At 39.0% G+C, this 21,134-nt stretch overlaps 1 protein-coding gene across 1 annotated transcript in view; it reads right to left on the reverse strand.

Annotated features, from left to right (window-relative positions):
- Nucleotides 1–21,134, reverse strand: part of pde5ab (phosphodiesterase 5A, cGMP-specific, b) — a 139,259-nt gene that overhangs the window by 106,196 nt on the left and 11,929 nt on the right. The window contains exons 3-4 of the mRNA XM_088015949.1: nucleotides 14,643–14,816; nucleotides 7,544–7,633 (exon numbers count right to left, since the gene is read on the reverse strand). Of these exons, the coding sequence (XP_087872075.1) occupies nucleotides 7,544–7,633; nucleotides 14,643–14,816 (264 nt within the window). The remainder of the gene's footprint in view (nucleotides 1–7,543; nucleotides 7,634–14,642; nucleotides 14,817–21,134) is intronic.

The raw sequence follows: 21,134 nt of genomic DNA on the forward strand, positions 1-21,134 counted from the left end.
CAATCGCTCCCTCCGAATCCTTCTATTAGCCACGTTCTCCATTAGAGTCACACATTTACGTGGCACACCTTTGTGGAGCCGTTAACAGTGCGATTGTCTACACACCTTGATCACCTTAAGAATAATCAAAACTCACCTGTTTGGAGTTAATCTGCTAATTTGACCTCGTTTTCTTTTTCAGTGAGAATGAAATTACCCCGCAGACAACATGCATTTCATGCACTTGGACGGACAGACCGATGCGCAGTTATATCTTTACAAAAACTTCGGAAATTTACTACCAGTATTTACATTTGAGTGAGATTTTACTCTAATTTTTATTTTATTTATTTTGTGTGCGTTATGTTGTTGTCAGAGGATAAATATGGTTCAATTTCATCTTTTAAGTTTAAACGATAAAAGATTAAAATGATGAAAAAACATCAGGTTCTTGGTCTGGATGGAGTCAGGTTTCAGTGTATTTAGACCAAGACACAGTTGCATCTTTATGTGACTTTTGACTCTCTGTAGTTTATTATTGTCCACACTAAAAGTTTGTGTGGCTGGCGCACATTTTCATGCCAGGTAAAGGTTAAGGTTTGCATATATTTTCACAAACCTTTAACCCACATTCATTGTTATACTTGCCGACTTGTGCATAAAATATGGTGCTGCAGATATTTTGTGCATATATGCACACTTTATATATGATGATTCCCCGACTGATGAGCTAACGGTTTGCAGGTGTCAGGAGAAACAGCAGAAGCCAGGCAGAGAAGAGAGGGAGAGAAAATGGCATGGGGGGGGGGGCGAGGGAGAATACACAAGGGAGAAAGAAATTAATCTAACACTAAGGAGTAACTAGACAAAAAATTGGTAGAAATACTAAGAAGGACTGAACTAAAATAAAACAGAAACAAGACTGATCTAATCAACGAAAGAGACTAAGAAAGACAGAATAATCAAACTGGAATTAAATAATCAAAACACTAAAAAAAACCAAGATCTTGACACAGCAGGATTATGTTAAATGTGTCACACTGACTGTAAAAATATACTGCCTTATGAGCTGGTTTGGTGGTGCTCAGTCATTTTTCTTTTGTAGAATGGAAAGTGAAAACACCATAAACATTTTTTACAAATGCAGTTTAAATGTTTACATGGAAAAACCAACATGTCTCAGGGGGGGGCTGTTGTCATTCTTGGCTCATCAGACCAAATGGAAGCTGTTCCTACCTTCCTTATTCCAAGTGTGGCACAGGTTTTCATACAGTACTGATGGTTATAAAGTTCATATTGATTTGTGTGTTCTAATGACTTTAAAAAAAAAATCTGGTGTCGAACAACAGGGAGAAAAATAAGTATTTGATTTGCTAATAGCTCCAAGAACATAATCTAGAAGCTTAGTGAGAATGAAAATATTAGGGTGAAGATAATCATGAGAAGGTTGAGGGATCAACCCACAGTTATATAAAATGGGATTGTTATAATGATCTGAAGGCTATTGGACCACAGTCACTCAGACTACTCTGTAAGGGACTGAAGTGTAGCAGAAATATGCTACACTGCAGAAGAATCACCACCTGTACCTTTGTGATTTCCTTGCAAACACCTAAATGGTAAAGGTTTCAGAGAAAATGCTGTGGTCAGAGGAGACAAAAATAGAGCTCTTTTACATCAACACATTCTGCTGTGTTTTTTAGGAGACATGCTGAGTAGGACTTGAAGAACACCATCTTCAATGTCAACTATGATGGGAAACACTGATTTGGGACATTTTTTTTCTATTAAAGGTGCTGGAAGAGGCATTCATTGAGAGATCAGTGACTACTGTGAAATCTTTAAGAAGAGGAAAGATAGGTGGTTAATGAATCTTCCAACATAATAACTTCAGCCATACTGCTTTTACTTGAGAACAAAGGTGGGATGTAAAGTTCTTTGAAGGGAGATCACAACATATTGTGGATCCATTCCATTCATAAAGCTGTTTTATAGACTGGGTCATTTACGTTTTATTTATTTTAAGCAGCAGAGTTTACCCCACACTGGGGTAACTAATTATTCTCACACCATGAAAACTGAGTAAAAATACCACAGTTTCATGATTACAGAGTGTTAACATGGGTATATGTATATACAGACTGCTAGGAAGCAGTCTGTATATGGGCAGACTGCTTCCTAGAGGGAATCCCACTCTAGCCTTTTAGCATACTGTGCTTTTTAAAAAGCATTATAAGAAATGCTCCTAAGTTTCCAAGGAGCAGAGTTCAGAAAAAAGGGTAGAATGGAGAAAGTCTTAAAATTACAAAGAATAGAGGGGTCCAGTATTGGAAGACATCAAGGACTTAGATGTGTAGGAATGGGCACATGCTAATAGCAGAGCTAATTTTTAATTTAGTTTCAAATTAGAAAACATTGAGCAGGTGATTTTGGGTGCTTTGTAGTCTGTTACTAGTTTGTTCCTCTACTTTTCTAGAGGAAAATTAGCTTCCTCTAGCTTCGTTTTTCCAGATAAATTGTAATTGCGCTAATTTACTGCTGTGGACATTAAGGCTTAGTGTGCCATATACCGCGACTCCATTGTTGAGGCAGCTTATTAGAGCTGTGGCCGCAAGGTTGTCGGCACCTGTCGCAGCAGCAACCCTCAAATCCGCTGAAAGACACCTTCAGTGAGGGATGGTGTCAGGCTAAAGAAGGAGTCCTGTCGGGCCTATTTGGCCTCAGGGACCCCAGGAGCAGCAGATGGTTCCAGGCAGTTAAAACAGAGGTGGATGAGATTTGCATAGAGTTCCTTAAGGCTCTAGTTATTGAAGGGTTGTGTTGGCTGACATGACTCAATATTGGAAGGACACTGGGAACCAGGGCCGTGCAGAGACCACTAAGAGGGTAGGTGCTCAAAAAAAAAAAAAGGGCACATCTTACCGTATTCTAGGACAGAATATTGACAAAGCCACACAACTTTCATTGTTTAATAAACAATGATAAATTACAAAATTGTGAAATATATAACACTGGTCAACACAAAAAAAATTGTCTAAGTTTTTTCAGCTGACTTAGTAGTATTTCGATGAGCTGAATCCAAAAATCACATTCGTTTTGCTCCATCAGGTCAACTTTTTGAGCCATAGGCAAATCTTGATTTTTTGCGATTCTGTTTACATGCATTTTTTATTTCATTTCAATTTTATTTATTTCACGTTCTAGAAATGAAATTACTTACTTATTCAGACTACAAGTTAATGGGTGATGTCATCAATTTCGAAACGTCATTTTCTTAATTCGCTTCCGGTCATAGCATTTTAGTAAGAGTAAAGTGAAAAGCCTCTTTATTGCCTAAAACGAAATGGCTTCAGCCAGAAGATCTTGCAAAAATAAACCTGACGTATTCTGTTACATCTGCGGCGAATACACCCTTGTGCCTAACAGGAATCCAGTCACAAGTTTCATAAAGCGTGCTTACCATGCTTATTTTGGTATGAAACTTGGAGATCAGGACAAAGCTTGGGCGCCACACATGGTATGCAAAGCAAGCATCGAGTATCTGCGTCAGTGGACAAAGGGCAACAAGAGTTGTCTGAAATTTGGAATTCCGATGGTCTGGAGGGAGCCAACAAACCACTGCAGTGACTGCTACTTCTGTGGCATTGATGTTACTGGGATCAACAGAAAGAACTGGAGCAGCCTAAAGTATCCTGATCTTCAACCAGCACGTCGTCCTGTAGCTCATTGTGATGAAATTCCAGTACCTGTCTTTGGAGAACTTCCTGATAATGGTGACGAAGATTCCACCAGTGTTGAAGAAGAAGAAGAAAAAGTGGTTTTTGACAGTGATGCTCCACATCCTTTTTCCCAAAATGAGCTGAACGATCTAGTTCGCGATCTCGGCTTGTCAAAATCCTTAGCCGAACTGTTGGCATCCAGATTGAAGGAAAAGAACCTCCTCTCTGACAGTGCTCGCATCACCTTCTATCGCAACAGGCATCAAGAGTACCTCTGCTTTTTCTCTGAAGAGAAGGACTTGGTGTGCTGTACAGATGTTGCGCAGCTTCTGCATACGCTTGGAGTGCCACAATACGGGACAGAGATCAGCATTACACGAGGAGGAACTGGCCTATGCGGGAGGAATTGGTGCCTTGCAGAGTAAAGAACGTCATCAACAACCCTCTGGTGGACAGAGACAGGATACTCTTCCCACCGCTGCACATCAAGCTCGGCTTGATCAAACAGTTCACCAAAGCTCTGGACAAGAATGGTGGCTGCTTCACTTACTTGTGCCAGGCTTTTCCAGGATTGACCATAGAGAAGTTGAAAGCTGGCATCTTTGACGGCCCTCAAATCCGTCAGCTTATCAGAGACTCAGATTTCGAAAAATCAATGAATGGAATGGAACTAGAAGCATGGAAGGCTTTTGTTTTGGTCGTGAAGAACGTTCTTGGCAATACCAAGGCCAGCAACTACACAGAACTTGTCACCAATGTGCTGACTGCTTTCAGAAACCTCGGATGCAACATGAGCATCAAAATGCATTACTTATTCTCACATATGGATCGGTTTCCGGAGAATCTGGGATCAATGAGCGATGAGCAGGGCAAGAGATTTCATCAGGACATAAAAGAAATGGAGACCAGATATCAGGGACGCTGGGATGCAGTCATGATGGCTGATTACATTGGACTCTGAAGAGAGACATCTCTGTCGCTGAGCATTCTCGGGTTTCCACAAAACGTAAGTTCAAGCCCAAAATTTGGAACAATGATGACGGTAACATGCACTTCACATGTCCATAACATTAATTAACTAATCATTGTGGACTGCTACATTTACAGTAACCTATGTTTGTAACATTTCATCAATAAATTGAGTTAGAAAACAATTGATATCTTAAAAATCTAATTCGGATGAGAAATATTACTAAAAATCAACCGATAATGTAAAAAAATGGAATTATCCATAATAATCCATTTAGACAAAAAACTCGGATTTAAAAATGAACTTAGAATAAAAACGTGACCTGATTGATAGAAATGGATGTTATTTTTGGATTCAGTAGTGGATGTTTGTAATAAATCAGTTGTCAAAAGATAAACTATTTTCAAAGAAAAATTTTTTGTAACCCTGTGTAATCAAAGCTAAGGAAAATCTCTATACAGAACATACAACTATGCATATGTAAGATATTTTATTAGTAATTTCTTTCTGCAGGTCTATTTTGTTATAGGAAAGTATTGCAATATTCAAACCCGCAATTTAGCAAGATATGTAAATCAGAGCTGGACCACCAGACATATTTTGTCTTTACAGAATTACACTATTAAAAATATAAACAGGGGAACAAAGCAACCTTTTAGTGACTGTAATCTATAAAAAAAAAGAGCTGCCTGTTTGCTGCAGTGGAGATGAAGATGGTCCATTCAGGAAAGCAGAGCTGCATCAAACTTTAAGGTGGAACTGCAGAAAAAAAGAAAAAAACAAAAGCAAAAATTGAATTGTTAATGCATGTCACTATGGGAAAAGCCTACTGAGTTTTGCTTACAACTTTTTTAAACATTTAAATCACACATTTGTCTCATGAAGGGAATTTTTTTTCAAAACAAACTTATTTGTGCATGTCAGAAATCTTTTCTTGATATTCTAAGTTTTTGTTTCACTCAAAGTTTTGCTTGTGATTCTCACATGACGTCATGGGCAAGACCCAAAATAGCAACAAAAGATTTCTGATGTGTGCAAATAAAAGTTTATGTTTGGCAAATAACTTCTTAAGTTCACAAGACAAATATTAGTTATTTAATTAAAAAAAGTTTTTTAAACGAAAGAATTTGTTTTTAAAAAAGGAATCATTACAATTCCAAAAGTTTAGATTACAATTTTATTTTACTTAACTGAGGTTAGTTTATTTTTTCCCATTGAATAATTGGGGAAAAAATTAACTACATACTCTGCGAACCCTAAACTTAAAGTCTGGGTTGAGTTTTTTCCCCTTCATTAATGACACACATTATATCTATCATGGTAGTTCAGGGTGAGTTATTTTTAATTCTAAATGAATATCCTTGTTGAACTTTTATTTAAGTGTAATTCTCTTTAAAGACACATTTACCTAACGCCAGAATAAATGCAATGTACATTATGCAGCAAAGGAAATTAGAAGATCGGACATATATCCATTATGGAGATGATAAGTTTTGGACGGGCGATGTGCCTCATACACAGGGAAGAAGCTTTTTATTTATCTAGCTTTGCTAGCAAAGTCGTAGCTAGCAGCTAGCTAATAGCACAACAACAACAGCCTAATGTCTGTATGACAAAAATACTGAATCGATGGATAAGAACAGTTTCTCCTCACCTGGCTGTCTCCTCCCACTCAGTAGTTCTTCAGAGAAAGGCAGACAGAGGCCTGTCAGTGTCTGTTGTATTTCATTACCTCTCTGCTTAAACCGCGACTCCGGGCTGAAGCAGAAACGAGACTTCAACGTTTTCAGTCATCTGACAAGTAGCAAGTCTACTCCACTTTAATCACCAAAAACGTTTTATATATATATATATATATATAATTCACCAAAAACTGTTCTGTAATCTGGAACGTTCGCTATGCTGAGCTCCAGTTAGCCGCCTTATCTTGCTGCGCGAGAGGCAACTGCATCATGCGTCACGGGCAAAAGGTCAAAGGTAACAAGGTGACCGGAAGGCTTATTATGGTGTACAAAAAAACAAAACAAAAAATAATAATTTTAGTACATGTTATTATGTGTCAGAAGAGGGCTTTGAAAATAATAATACCAAAAAAATACATTAATTAATTAATTAATTAAAAAAAAAAAAAAACATTGACCAAAAGGGCACTTTGGGGCAAGGAGCAAAAAGGGCAGATGCTCAAGCACCCCCAGCCCCCCCCCTCTGCACGTGCCTGCTGGGAACAGTTCCCCTGAACTGGAAGACCTGGGTGGTGGTCCTCCTATTCAAAAAGCGTGACTGCAGAGTGTGTTCCAACTACGGAGGGGTCACTCTCTTAAGACTCCCTAGTAAGGTCTAAATCAGGGGTTCTGGAGAGGAGGGTCCATTGGACAGATAGTTGAACCTCGGATTCAGGAAGAGCAGTGTGGTTTTTGTCTTGGTTGTGAAACACTGGACCAGCGCTACACCCTCCCAACCACCCACGCACCTTCCAGGACCCAGCAGGGTCTGCATGTTCTTTGAGGACTTGGAGAAGGCATTTGACCATGTCCCTCTGGGACCCAAAATGTTATACTAAGAAGAAAATTAACTAATTAACAGGTTCAAATCTCAAGAACTTACACAACCCATCTTTCACATAACATGAAAACTGCTGAAAACACCAGTATAACAGTCCAGTGGGAAGGCAGTATTATATCTGCATGGACTACGATCATGCAGATCCACAAAGATTCCCCGTGCTCCAATCATTGGTAATTATAAAGAAAGAGAAGGACTACCTCCACATTATTCACCTTAAAATCCACAGCTAGGTTGCTGCCATTGTGGCACAGCATCTGATTTCATCAGTCACAGAAAGGATTGAACAGAGTGTAAAGATATGCCACCTCACCTCTTCTCTGTGATTCTTGATGGGTAGACAGAGGATACTTTGGGTTTTGTAGCCTGTGATCAGGTCAACTTCTGCATTGAATCTTGGGTCCTAGGGAGGCAGACGTTCCACAAGTCATCTTGTTAGTATGAAGTGAGGTTACTTTGGTCCCAAACATAATGTTCTTTCACAACATGGTATGGTGCAAAATATGACCAATTCTGATAGCTATTAAGTTAAGTACACGGGGCTTGTAAAGTGTTCATGTCCCTTGAACTACATTTGGGCATTTATTGCATTGTTTATCATTTATTGTGATAAATTTCTTTCTTATTTGTTGTTGTCACAATAAATTCCATATTATGATCTTTAGGACATATTGTCAGACCCATACTGCCCATACTGTCAGGATTTTTATTGTTACGATTTTCTCAACTGTTAGTTCAGTCAGAGTCAATAAATAGAAAAATATGATTAATGCACTTATTGTGCACAGCTTAGTGATATAAATCACACTTTTTTATGTGACTGGTGTCCTAAAGAATCATATGGGAATGTTTATCAAGAGCAGTATTTCTGTTTCTGGGGACATTATTGCCATGTCAGCAAGACAGTTACCTAAAAATAAATAGTGACTAGTTCTTATTGCAACTTTTAGAATAATCACAATAGTATCACAAAATATTGAGATAAAACTTTAACTCTATATCAGTCACCCCTACTCTGAACTCTTTTATGTGGATTACATGTGACAGACTAACTGCAAGTAGTGTATATTGATGAAGTGAAAGAAAAAAAACGATGCATAGTTTGCAATTAGTTTTTTAGTAAATGAAGGTCTGAAAAGTCTGGAATGTATTTTCCCTCAACATTGCTGGAGCAATGCATGTTTCCACCACATTTGGCTGCATTACCAGCTAAAAATATTTTGGGGAATATTGGTGAAGTTCATGTATTTTAAAGATCAATGTTTGGCCAGAAAACTGCAATAGGTGCACCCCTACTGTCATTAAATTTCAATATAACCCATCCATGTTAATGGCTCTAGTGTGATAAAATATTCAGATGGTATGAATACTTTTGTGTAGGAGTGTTCCTGGGTTAAAAATGGAACTGGTTCCATCTCCAACTCAAAGCACAGCTGCAGAGACCTCCTTTTGGCACCCCTGACTTAAACAAACTGTTCAAAAGTTGCAGAACGGAGGTTACACTTCAGCACAGCAGCAAATGAATGGACTGTTTGTTTAATTTTTGACTTCTTATGTGCTGTGTGCAAACTTTAAATGTCAACAGACAGTAAGCAGACCTTATGCAAGAGCAGCAAATGGCTGAACAATGCATCAGCATCAGATCCAGACTTCACCTAGCTTCAAAAACCACTTCAGCAACTTACACTCACTAATACAGCTTCACTCCACCACAGAGTTTCAACCAAGCAGGTGAAAATGCAGTCCTACACAAACTCAAGTCAGGATGCACACTCTCTTCTTTTTGATGAAGAGAAAAAAACTGTAAGGAAGCCGACTCAAGTGCCAAAAGCACATCCACACAACTTTCAGCCAGTGACTGTTAAGAAGAAAATAGGTCTGTGTACCTTATTTGTTGGTTGATTGTAAGAAATGCCATGCATCACACTTATCAAAACATTACACTCCTACTTGTAACTGATACATCTTCAACTACAAGCAGTGCTGTAGTCAAGACCACCTAACCCAAGACCAAGACCAGAGTGCATCGAGACAGAGACAAGACCAAGACTTTTAGGGTCCAAAACAACCAAGTCGAGACCAAGACCAACGGAAGTCGAGACCGAGTCAAGACCAAGACCAAGACCAGTGTCCTGCACTGCATGACAATTAAATGTGAAATATGATTAAAAATTGCTTCTAAAGTTGATCTGATAGATCCACATTCTCATATAAAAACACCTAGATATTAATGCTAAAATGCTAAAATAAATAATTATCAATTTAAATTCTTTTTTGTTCTGTTTTGCTTCAATATCTGTGCCACAATCTGCGGAGGTCTCATGTCGCCCCAAACAAGATAAAGCCCTGGGTAGTTGCTCATATGGCCAATGTCAGGAACCACCACTGTCTGAATCATTAAACATAACAATCATGACCATGCACCAATGGAAAACAACGCTCAACTATGAACACTGACCAAGGAGAAACAAGCAAGAAGTAACCAAGCAAAAGAAGCACACCACTGTCACTCTGTCTCCCGCTGCGTGAAACCAGGTAGCGCACCGATGGCAGGTGATGAAAATAATCAAAGTGCAATGAGCATGCGCTCTGTGTGATCTTACATTCTTGTATTTTATTTATTCAATTATTAAATAAAATTGATAAAATAAAATAATAATGGATACTGCAGTGTGCACTGAGCATTACAAAAACAAAGAACAGAACGGTTCTCAGTGAGACTCCAGTCCTAACGTTAATAATAAAGAGCCGGTCAGAAGAATCGGCTTGTTCTTCTTGGAACAAGCCGATTCTGGTCACACCGTTGAAGAACATTTGTGACACATGAGTCAACACCTCCACACAATAAGCTTTTATCATAGCTAATGCAAGCCACTATGGAGGACCAAAACAGACATAATAAGAAATAAAAGCATAAATATATATTTTAATAAGAAATAAAAGCATACATATATATTTTGTTTTTCCTGTTCCTTACACACGAGTTTCCGTCAAATAATGTATATATTTTCTTTTTCATTTCCCCTAAACATGCGTTTTTGTCAAGAAAAGTAAATATTTTGTTTTGTCTTTTTTTTCCCCTTCTCTCTTTTCTGCTTGCTCTTTTTCTGCTGCATTGTTATGTTAATGAGGAGAGCTGCCTTGTATGTCCAGCTCCTCTACTATTGGTCAATAGAGCTTTGGAACCAACGTCACTGCGTCAGATGTTGTGGGGTGTTTACATCTCGCGCACTCGCTCGGTGCCATCTTTACAAGCCACAGACCAAAACAAACTTTATCCCGGTGGTTTTATTGTGTTACTGACTGCAGAGAAGTTAGTTTCGAGTTGGATATTGGATATTCTAATATCCACTGAGCAAGCGGCGTTTAACTCAAGGTTGATCCGATTTATGAACGCTAATTTTGGCCAGCGGTTCTCTAGCTCAGTGTTTTTCAACCACTGTGCAGTGAACGTCAGGTGTGCCGTGGAAATTATACAATTTCACGTACGGTACCATATTTTCGGACTATAAGCCGCTACTTTTTTCCTAAGCTTTGAACCATGCGGCTTGTAGCCTGGTGCAGCTTTTCTGTGAATTTTTCTTCAACCACCAGGGGGCTCTTTAGCAGGAAGTGAATCATTAGAAGTCAGAATTGTAAATCAAAGAAGAACAATTTCCATTTAGAACAAGCACATGCTAGCAGCAGGCACGACAGAGAAATGTTTTCAAACTCAGATGATGCAGCTTGTAAGTTGAGGGCTGTCAATCTGGCACTGCAGGAGGGAAATAGAGCCGCTGCACGTAAACTCGGCGTGAACGAAACCATTGGAGACAGAGGGCTGCGTCCTTAATATATCCAGCAGATTTATTATGACTCAGCCCTCTGCTGCCCTCTGCTGGGTCCTTATGGAAAACCGAGAGCAGCAGAGATACCAGCGGCTTATAGTATGGTGCGCTCTAAAGTCTGGTAATTGGTCTTAAAAGATTTTTTGAAAACAAATGAATTATTTGCAAATAATGCCATCTTCGAGTGTCTCTGCTGTAGTAGTGACTACAGCAGAGACAGAGTGGCATAATCATGTAATTTTCTTACCACTAGATGGCAGTAGGTACAGAGCATTTTACATTAAAACAAGAGAATTAGTGATGCATGAATGTTGCAGGTAGCGGTGAGAGCATCGTATCTAGCAAGACTGACGACAGTGATGGAAAAGACAGTGAAGCTCAGCAGTAGTTGGAAAGAACATGGGTCCATTTCCCTCAACATGTCTGTGTGAAGTGAGCTTCTCAAGCCTGGATACTATAAAAACTGAAACCAGAGAGAGACTGAGAGCTGTTGAGGAAGAGCTTTGTCTTTCTTCAATTTCTGCCAGGAAATCAGCTGTTTTCATCCAAACATGCACAGGTTTCATACTAGATGGGTAAAATATACAGATATTGACATTTTGTACATGCAACTCTTCACATTGTAACAGTGAATATGAAGTGAAATCTTTCCCAAACATTATTGCTTCTTTCAGAATAAGAATTATTTTCTTTATTCCAGCTAAAAGAATGCTTGTGGATTAGTTTGTAAAACACTTTGAAGTTTTCTAGATCTTCTTTAAATTTAAAACCACAGTGTTGTGGCCCTGTTCAGGTGTATTTTTGAAGTGGACATGTTACGTGCAATTTGAAATAAGAAATGTAAAATATGATAAAAAATAAACTTTTGTGTTTGATTCCTATTTAAGGCACTTTGATAAGAAAGACTATATGTGTAATATTGGTGGCTACAGAGTATCTTAATTTACATTTTTGGTTGATGATGTGCCTTGTGATTTTTTCAATTAAAACAATGTACCTTTGGTCAAAAAAGGTTGAAAAACACTTGTCTAGCTCCCTCCTCTAGCGCTCAGAGGTTCACTTAGAGACTGTCAACAAATCTCCGAACCAAACACTCCTGTCAAACAAATGTTAATTAATGACTTGCCTTGTGACCAACTGATAGAGAAAAGTGGTAATTCATGCTTTTACATGAGACACACTACCCTCTATTAAAATGTCAAGTCATATTCAATATTTTAAATAACTTTAATGTTAAATAATATGCTTTGCCCCAACGCCACTACAGCACCCTATGCAAATGTTTTCTAAAGATAAGATGCTACGCTGTTATATTGGTTGTTTTGAAAATAATCTGTGGCTCTTGTGCTGATAGTAAAAGTTAACCTCTCATTCACAGGTTGTCATTCACAATGACAGGGGTGTCAAACTCCAGTCCTCAAGGGCCGCTGTCCTGCAGTGTTTAGATGTGCCACAGGTAAAAAACAGTGGAATGAAATGGCTTAATTACCTCCTCCCTGTGTAGATTGGTTCTCCTGAGCCTTGCTAATGACCTAATTATTCTTTTTGGGTGTGGTGCAGCAGAGGCACATCTAAAAGTTGCAGGACAGCGGCCCTTGAGGACTGGAGTTTGACACCCCTGTCACGAGAGGACCCAAATTTGGGTCCTCTCGTGAATGACAGGTTAATTATTAATGTGTTAAGAAAAGAAAAAAATATATGCAGCATATCCGTTTATGGCCATGTCTGACTGCAAATACTGATATTACAATATTTTGGTTACAGAAGTTTTCTGTTGAATTTTGATATTGATATTGATATTGCGTATGCTATCTGCTAAGGTAACATACATTTTATCTTAATACTTACAGGTTGCTCCGACAAGTTTACTCAATGTTTCTTATTTACATTGAAACTTGTATTCTTCTGTTATACAAGTAAGTCATTTTACAAAACGGGAAAATGTTGTGTTCACAATGTTGCCACCAGGTAGCATGAGTAAAGAGTTGTGCAGAGATCTATGTAGAAAAGAAGATGAATAAAGAAGAATAGACAAGCATCATGGCTGGTGTACTTTACTACAGTTATCTTTAGTACTAGTGAGTTGATTATTCTGCTGCTACCTCACAACACAAAAGACAGTTTTAGACTGTCTTACAATTAAACCATGTATTTAGAAATTATTATTTTATGGATAAAAAGAAAAAAATAAAATGCTCTTGGGGGCCCCTGGTGGCCGCAGTTGATACCACATGATTCACCGGTAACATGAGCTGCAAAGTGAAGTGCGCATCCAAAGCTCTTGTCAGACGAAGCAAAACAATGTCTCAAAAAAGGACTTATCCTTTAAAGACAAAAAAATACAACAAATATCTGAACATCATGTGCTAATCCACTTCTTTTGCTTTTGCTGCTCCTCTTAGAATCTCTGTCTGGCTGTATGGTTAGAAGTTTTTCAAGGGAGATGTTGGAGTAGGGGATATGAGCCTCCTTCTCTTGCTGCTGTTTAGTCTTGCGCTCTCTTAACAGCTGTGGTCATACTTGAGCTTTTGAAATGTTGATCAGCTGTTACAAACATGTTCTGTTTGAGCTCAGCAGTTTATTAGATGCCTTAAACATAATTTAAGCGATTTTAAATTTCACCAGCTCTTCAAATTGAAGAATTCTAGATTTTAAGGATAACGGGTTTGTGTGCTCATAATAACCAACATTATGGATGATTCTAATGGCTCATTTCTGTAGGATACTTAGTGGATGTAAAGAGCTTTTGGAATTAATCCCCACACTTCTGGACAATATGGCAAAATCAGAGAGTTGTATAGAATATGAAGTGATTTATTATTCAGAATATGTCTAGTTTTAGTCAGGATTGTAAATGTTTTAAACACAAATAAGACAAATACCTTAATAATAGTTCCTGTCACTTGCATTCTAAATTCAGACAGTTACTTTTTTTTGCTCAGTAAGCAAATCCAATGTAAAAAAAATCTAGGAGTTATATTTGAGTCGTCATTGGGTTTTGACTCCTATCAGACCTAATTTCATCCTGTGGGATGGGTGGTCAGGCAATACAAGAATGGATGGACAGATGGACAGATATATAGACAATGGATGGATGTTGAATGGAGGAATGGATGGTCAGGCAATGGATGGATGGATGGATGGATGGACGGACATATATTTTGCAAATTGCTGTTTTTTCATTAGTGTCATTTGACAGAGACAAAGAGAAAGACATAGACAGACAGAATAAAAAATTATTCTGTCCTTTTCACACCAAAAGGATGGATGGAGTGATGGATGGATAGCACCATTGTAAATAGTTTTTTTTCAATTGGTAGCTGGAGAAATATGACCATGTAGATCACTTTACTAAAATAGTCATTACAGCAGCAAATAAGTGTGTGTGCATAGTAAGGATAAAGCCTTCAAATGAGCCCTTTGACCCAATTTCGCTTTCTTTGGTTTAGTCTCCTGTGAGCTGTGGTCAAGACCTTTACTCTGTCAGCAAGAACAACTAATTGACCCCAACTATTAGAGCACAGACAGAAACTCAAAAACCATGCTTAAAATAACCACACATTACAAAAAAAGCACAGACTTCACCTCATATGCATTCTTGATATTGAGCAGCTGTCCTGTGGAAGCTACGTGTCCCACTATCCCCTTGTTCCACTCTAGTTGAATGCAGCTGGTGGATGATTCTTCCAATGTGGATCCTTCAGCAACATCAAACAGCCGGCTGACCAAAAACTTCCTGTTGGAGCTGTCTTCACCCACCTGGAAAAACAAGCACACACTCATTCAGCCTGATTTCCAAAAGCAGTTCGTGGAGAGAGGGATGCTTCTGAAATGGAGGTCGGAGCCGTTTTATCACAATATTCTGAGACAGACCTAAAGCTTAATCCTTGGGATTTTTTCTCTGACAGGCAGTCTCTCCCAGAATGAAACTATGATCTGGGGGGTTGTGAGATCTTGGCCATTAAGATGGCTCTGGAGGAGTGGTGCCATTGGTTGGAGGGCACCCTCCATCCTGTGGTGGTTCGGGCAGATTATAAAAACTGATTTTATTTACAATCTGCCAAGAGACTTAATTCACATCAATTCCATAGATACTTGTTCTTCTCACATTTGAACTTGCCCATTGCATACCGTCCAGGATCTAAAAATGTAAAACCAGATGTTCTCTTGTCAGTACTCCATCGATGACACAGAAAAGATTCCAGTGCCAATCATTCCCACATGTACTATGGGTACCCTCTCATGGTACATTGAAAATATTGTGAGCCAAACCATTCGAGATTAACCTAATCCCGGAACCAGACTTACGAACTGCACCGATGTCCTAACCTCAGTCCGAGCACGTCTCATTCACTGTTTTCACACCTCAAAGTTCTGCCCCAATCCCAATATAAGTCACAGTATTGCTCTCATCTTCCACAGGTATGCCATCTCCACAGGTAGATGGATGGAGAGAGGTATCCCATCTCTCCACAAGGCATACCTGTCAAGTCCCCCTTTTTGGCTGGGAAACTACTGTTTTTACCCCCCCTTTCCTGCTGTGCTCCCATATTAGTATTTTCCCGTAAATATCCCAAATTATGGCGCAGGGCAGAACCACCTTTTTGCCAGCCAAAAAAGGACTCCTGCACCCCAGTACACATCTGTTCAAAAGATCTGGCTCTCATCTCATGACATTCCACTAAAATCCATGTCCAGAAAACTGTCTCCCAAATTCATAGGTCCATCCAAAATGGACTGCATCATCAGCCCCACATCTCTTCATTTCCGCCTTATTCTTACCCTCCAGATTCATCCCACCTTTCATGTCTCACAGATTAAACCTGTCCTTACCAGCACTTTGACATCTGAGAGTTAATCATGCACTGGTAAACCCTCCGAGTTACCCCAGTGTCTCACCTATTGTTGGTTCTTATTGAATATTACTTTCCTTTAATATTTCTTTGTGTAGGTTCTCACTGATCTCCAAGCCTGGATTCTGTTAGTGTTGTTCTGGTTTCTCATTCCGCTCAAGTTCTGTTGATTCTGGTCTATCCTCCACAGCTGGCTCCATCCAATCCATCTGCTGCTGAGTTATGTGTACACTCTCCAACATCTCCACAACACAGCTTCCTTCAACCTTACTGAAAAAAATTCACCCAAAGACTGTTCTCCTCTCCTCCATCCACTCTGTTGATTCACTTCCCGGATTCCTTTCATCACCTTCCCGAGAAGACTTGCACCATTCATCTACACAATAAGACAGTTCCATTCAGAATTATCTATAAGAGATAAATCCGAGATGCAATGGGAAAGCCTCTGTTTTCCAAAGCTCTAGGTCAGTGTTTCTCAACCTTTTTTGGGAAAGCACCCCCCTATCCATTATCCAGGTCCTTCACCGGCCCCCATCAAAGAAGATGTAAGCTACTTGCACTGAATATTATTTTATGATTCATATTATTATCATTATTGTTGCTGTCTTGATTTGTATTGTTTTTTCAGTGTTTATCATCAAAAATCCTTAAAAGAAAAACATTACTGAATTATTAGTTTCCAAAGTACAAAAAAGCCATGGGAATAAAAATCATTTTTAAAGGTGTCTAAGAAAAATGCAAAATGACATTCAACTTGAAACTGGTAGGTCTATAAGAGTGAAAAAGAATCTTGTTCTGTGCCATTTTCTGATGTTAGTTGCTAAATTTAGCACAAAATGGACAGATAAGTCACATATATACCAATTTAAACTTTAAACTATTTGCAAAAATGACAGTGCTCTGCAACATTAAAACATGAATAAAACTAACTATATCAATCATAACTCTTCTTCTCTTCAGTGTTTCTGTGAGTTTCTGGTGGTGCAGCTCTGTGCTGCCTTCAGGAGAATGGGACATCAGAGTATAATCTATAACATTTCACCCACATCACATTAATGTGTAAACCAGAGCTTTCAGTGAAAAAACAAAAGTTCGAGATCCTTTTAATGGTATACAAATATGGGACAGAACCATGGATGATATTTTTCAGTAGTCTATTGATTTATAGATTAACAGTTTTATTGTACAAAAATGACAAAGAACAAATCTGGTTTTTAATCAAATCCTAATGAGTCAAATTGAAAGTGTCATGGAGTCACTTCGCAGTCACAGTCGCATCATGACGTTAAAGCTGACATGAAAAATATTGAATAAATATACAAAATAAAATTGAATTAAAAACATAAATAAGTGATTATTTTCTTACTGTTGCAATCTGTAAAATATTAGTACTAGATGTGTTCCCAAACACATGGCACAATTTTATCTAAGCTTTGATCCGAAAATAGTGTCTGTTTGTTCTTGCCAGAGTTCCATGTATTAATTATTGCTTGAAAGTTCTTGTCATGTTTATTCCTCCATACTTACTTTAGTTTCTTAGTTTATTCTTGCATTTTGATCTTCATTCATTTCCATTTAGTTTCCTTTGATTAGTACTATCCTTTCTTAGTTTACCGTTTGTCCTCTTTAGTTTATCTCTTGTTGTTAATTTGCTTCCCTTTTTTATTGACGCTCACCATCTTCACTTATCATGTCATTCACCTGCTGTGCTGCACCGCCTCGCCTCATCATCATGCGTTTCACCTGACCTGCCAGTATGAGCTCTTTTCACTGTTCAGCGTGAATCAGAGTCAGATTCTCTGTTTTTATGCCCCGATTCACATCTAGTTCGTTGCTCCATTCGATGTCCCGATTCTCTTGCTTGTTTCTGAGTTTTGCGCAAAGTGTGCGTCTTTTTTTTTTTTTTACCCTGTGACGGAGGAGCCGCCACGAGCCGTGTCAACATGCGAGCACGCCCGCACACACATACACACAAACGTACACAATCGCTAACTTACTTCTGTTGCAGCTTAAACTGATGCGGTTCATCGTGGGTGCACACGCGGTGTTCCTGCTTCAGTTAGCATATCCATCCTAACCTGTTTTCAGTTCCAAACATTTTCCCGGTTTTGTTTTCAAGCAGGGTTATTTCCGGATTGTGGCGCACCGGGAGGGAGTCATGTGATGACATAGTGACGTCAACAGAGCATACTGAGTGTTTTCTATTAAATTGATTATTGTATTTTTGATTACAAGTTTATTTAGATATTTTTCTTTTTTCCCTTGGTATTATTTATTACTTTGTTTACTTTCAGAGTTCATTTGAGTTAGAAGTAATTGTTTAATTGTTTTTGTTTGCTTGTTTGGTCTTTCTGTGGGCGGAGCCTGTGGCTTTAAAACCAGGGCTCTGCGCCACAGGGAGTCAGTCTGTGGCTAGTACGGGTTGCACCAATTAGTCGACTCGTTGATTCTTTTCTCTGCAATGACTTTTTTCTGGGCAAGTCGACTAGTCGCAATCACATGACTAAACAGATTTTTCCAAGGAAATGAAAGAAGGTGGACTAGGTGAGTTCGTCAGAAGGTAATTTTTTCCCTGGAAAGCAACAAAAGGCCAACAGGGTTTTTCGACCTTATACAAATGGAAGAACACTCATGGAAGCAATGACCACGTGTGTTTAATCAATGTATTGGAATTGTTGTATTAGTTACAGTTACTCATGAAAACAATGTTTACCCCCACTATTCACTTTATTTCACTTTTAAGTGACTTTTATATATATTTCTAAGGTTTATATACAGAGTTGTACTCACAGGTAGATATGTAAACTTAGTATAGCAATTAACAAAAACAACTGCTAAGGTTAATTAGGATTCCACTTGAAAGCGGAATAAGGGGGATTATGTAAGAGCGGAAATAGTATATAAAGAGTGTTTTTGTGAAAAAAGACCTTGGCTTCGCACTAGGTCAACCTGACCACCTCCTTTCCTTCCATTTGCGTGCGAAGCGCAAATGGAACCAAAAAAAGGACTTGGAAAGGATAATTTGTCCTATTCAGCAATTCTGAAATTGAGCAGATGTTGAGTTCGTGGGGTCCAAAATATTTTAAAGGTCGCCCAATACACACTCAGTATAAAACGTGCCAGAATCTTTCTGGTAAACAACAGTAGCACGCCATTGGTTGAAACTTTCCAACACACACTGATGAAGATGAGAAGGTATAAAAAAGATTGATGTTAAGACTTCGGGGAGAGTTTTTGTGTTGAGACTATGGAAGATTTTTGAGTATTGAACTGATGAAACTGTAACGAGGTATCCGTGTTAGTGTAATAAATCTCCAGCTCGTCTATGGCCTAGCAGCAAGAACTACGTCTCCGTGCATTATTTCTCTTACTTATATATTTAAGAGTATAGCCACCCTTCAATTCTTCAATACTCACGAAGAATGATCTGTTTATTGCTCTTTTAATTCTGCATACTAGACTTAGTAAAAGCGGGAGAAGGGGAGGAGTGTCAATATTTGCCGTGAAAATAGCTGATAAAGCCTCCAAGTAGTTGTGAAGGGTTTTTGCGCTTACGTCACTATGACATCACCGCGACTAGTCGACATCGACTCAACTATTATCATGATGTAGTCGACCTTAAAAAATATGTAGTCGTTCAACCCCTAGTGGCTAGACTCCTGAGAAGTCACATTGAAGGTGCTGCTGTTTTTCTGATTTTAACCTGCCTTGGCCGTCCTTGTATATATTTTGCACCTGCCATCTTTGTTCACTTAAAGAAAAGCTAAATAAATTTCACTACAGTGATCTCCGGCCTTGGGCAGTCTTTTTTTTTTGTTTGTCCAAGTCATAAGAGAACCCTGTCACATACCCCCTACGGAGAGTTTCTGTCAGGGAACATATCGATGCGGAAAGACCGACTGATGTCAGGGGCGCAACTACATATTATTCAGGTGGATGCGAAAACATAAATCGGTGCCCCCCCCACACCCCCCTCCAAAAAAGGAAGGTACATAAGGGTGAAGGAGCGTAGAAAACATACGGTCGCTCTATCCGTATGAGCGACTGTATGTTTACACCCCCAGACGAAGGCACGTGAAAGGTAAAACTCGCTACATTTACATGTGCGCGAGGTGAAGGAGCGTAAGGGAGCGGTGAAGTGGAAGGCATCATCGGGGCGCCACCCCCTCCAGACGGGGTTTTGACGCTCCCTCTGGTGCATCGCCCCTATGCGTTGCATGCGCTGCATACCCACTTTTTGCGCCACTGACTGATGTAAACCCGTTACAACAATGTTATAAAATCCCGATACTGACCAGTCAGTATTTAAAAGTGCTGTTAGTGCCGCTGAACTGATGCGGTGAAGCTACCAGTAGAAGGAGCGTGGAGCTGCACCAAGAAGCTACAAACACTGAATAGGAGAACTGCCATCTAACATGGACTGTCGCATCGATACAGTCCATGTTTTTATGTTACACATCTCAGTTTTTAGCAAGTAGCTCAAAGTCTAAGCTGGTATTGTTGAGCATGTAGGGGTAAAATTTACCTTTGAGCAAATGCCCTCCTGTTGTAAATGTTTCTACCAGCGCGCCCTGCCGTCCTCTGATCAGCCCCTGGTGGGCACCCCCGTTAAAAAACGCTATTCTAGGTGCACAAAATTGAGTTTGTCAGTAATTATGAATATCTTGGTTTTATTTCAGATAGAGCTTTCTTTTAAAAAACACATTGAAAATTTATTACAGACACTAAAAATGAAGATTGGATGTTATTATTGTAATGGGCCCTCAAAGCTAGAAAAAAAATATCAGTAACACTCCTGGATTATGGCGATGTTTTGCATAATGCTTCAACCAAATGCCTTGAGTCCTTGAATACTGTCTATCATTGTGCTTTAAGGTCTGTAACAGGTAGCAGGCGTCTTACACATCGTTGTGAGTTGTATGCAAAAGCAGAATGAGGTTTAAGCGTACGGAGAGACAATCACTTGATCAGGGCCAGCCCAAGGCATAAGCAAACTAAGCTGCCACTTAGCTTAGTTTGCTGCTGATAATTTATGTGGTCAACGAAACATTCTTTTTACTTCAATTTCTAAGCTATGTGAAATTTCTGTCAAAATTATTTAAAGTCTCAGAATCAACCCAGTACTGGTCCACAAACTCATACGAGAAAGACTCACCTGGTATAAATTAAACTTTTATCTGTTGTAATTACGCCTATGAGAAATTCATTTAATCAAAGTATGTCA

The sequence above is a fragment of the Poecilia mexicana genome, unplaced genomic scaffold, assembly GCF_051168715.1.
Source record: "Poecilia mexicana isolate PSO_F unplaced genomic scaffold, ASM5116871v1 scaffold_18, whole genome shotgun sequence".
Taxonomy (NCBI): Eukaryota; Metazoa; Chordata; class Actinopteri; order Cyprinodontiformes; family Poeciliidae; genus Poecilia; species Poecilia mexicana.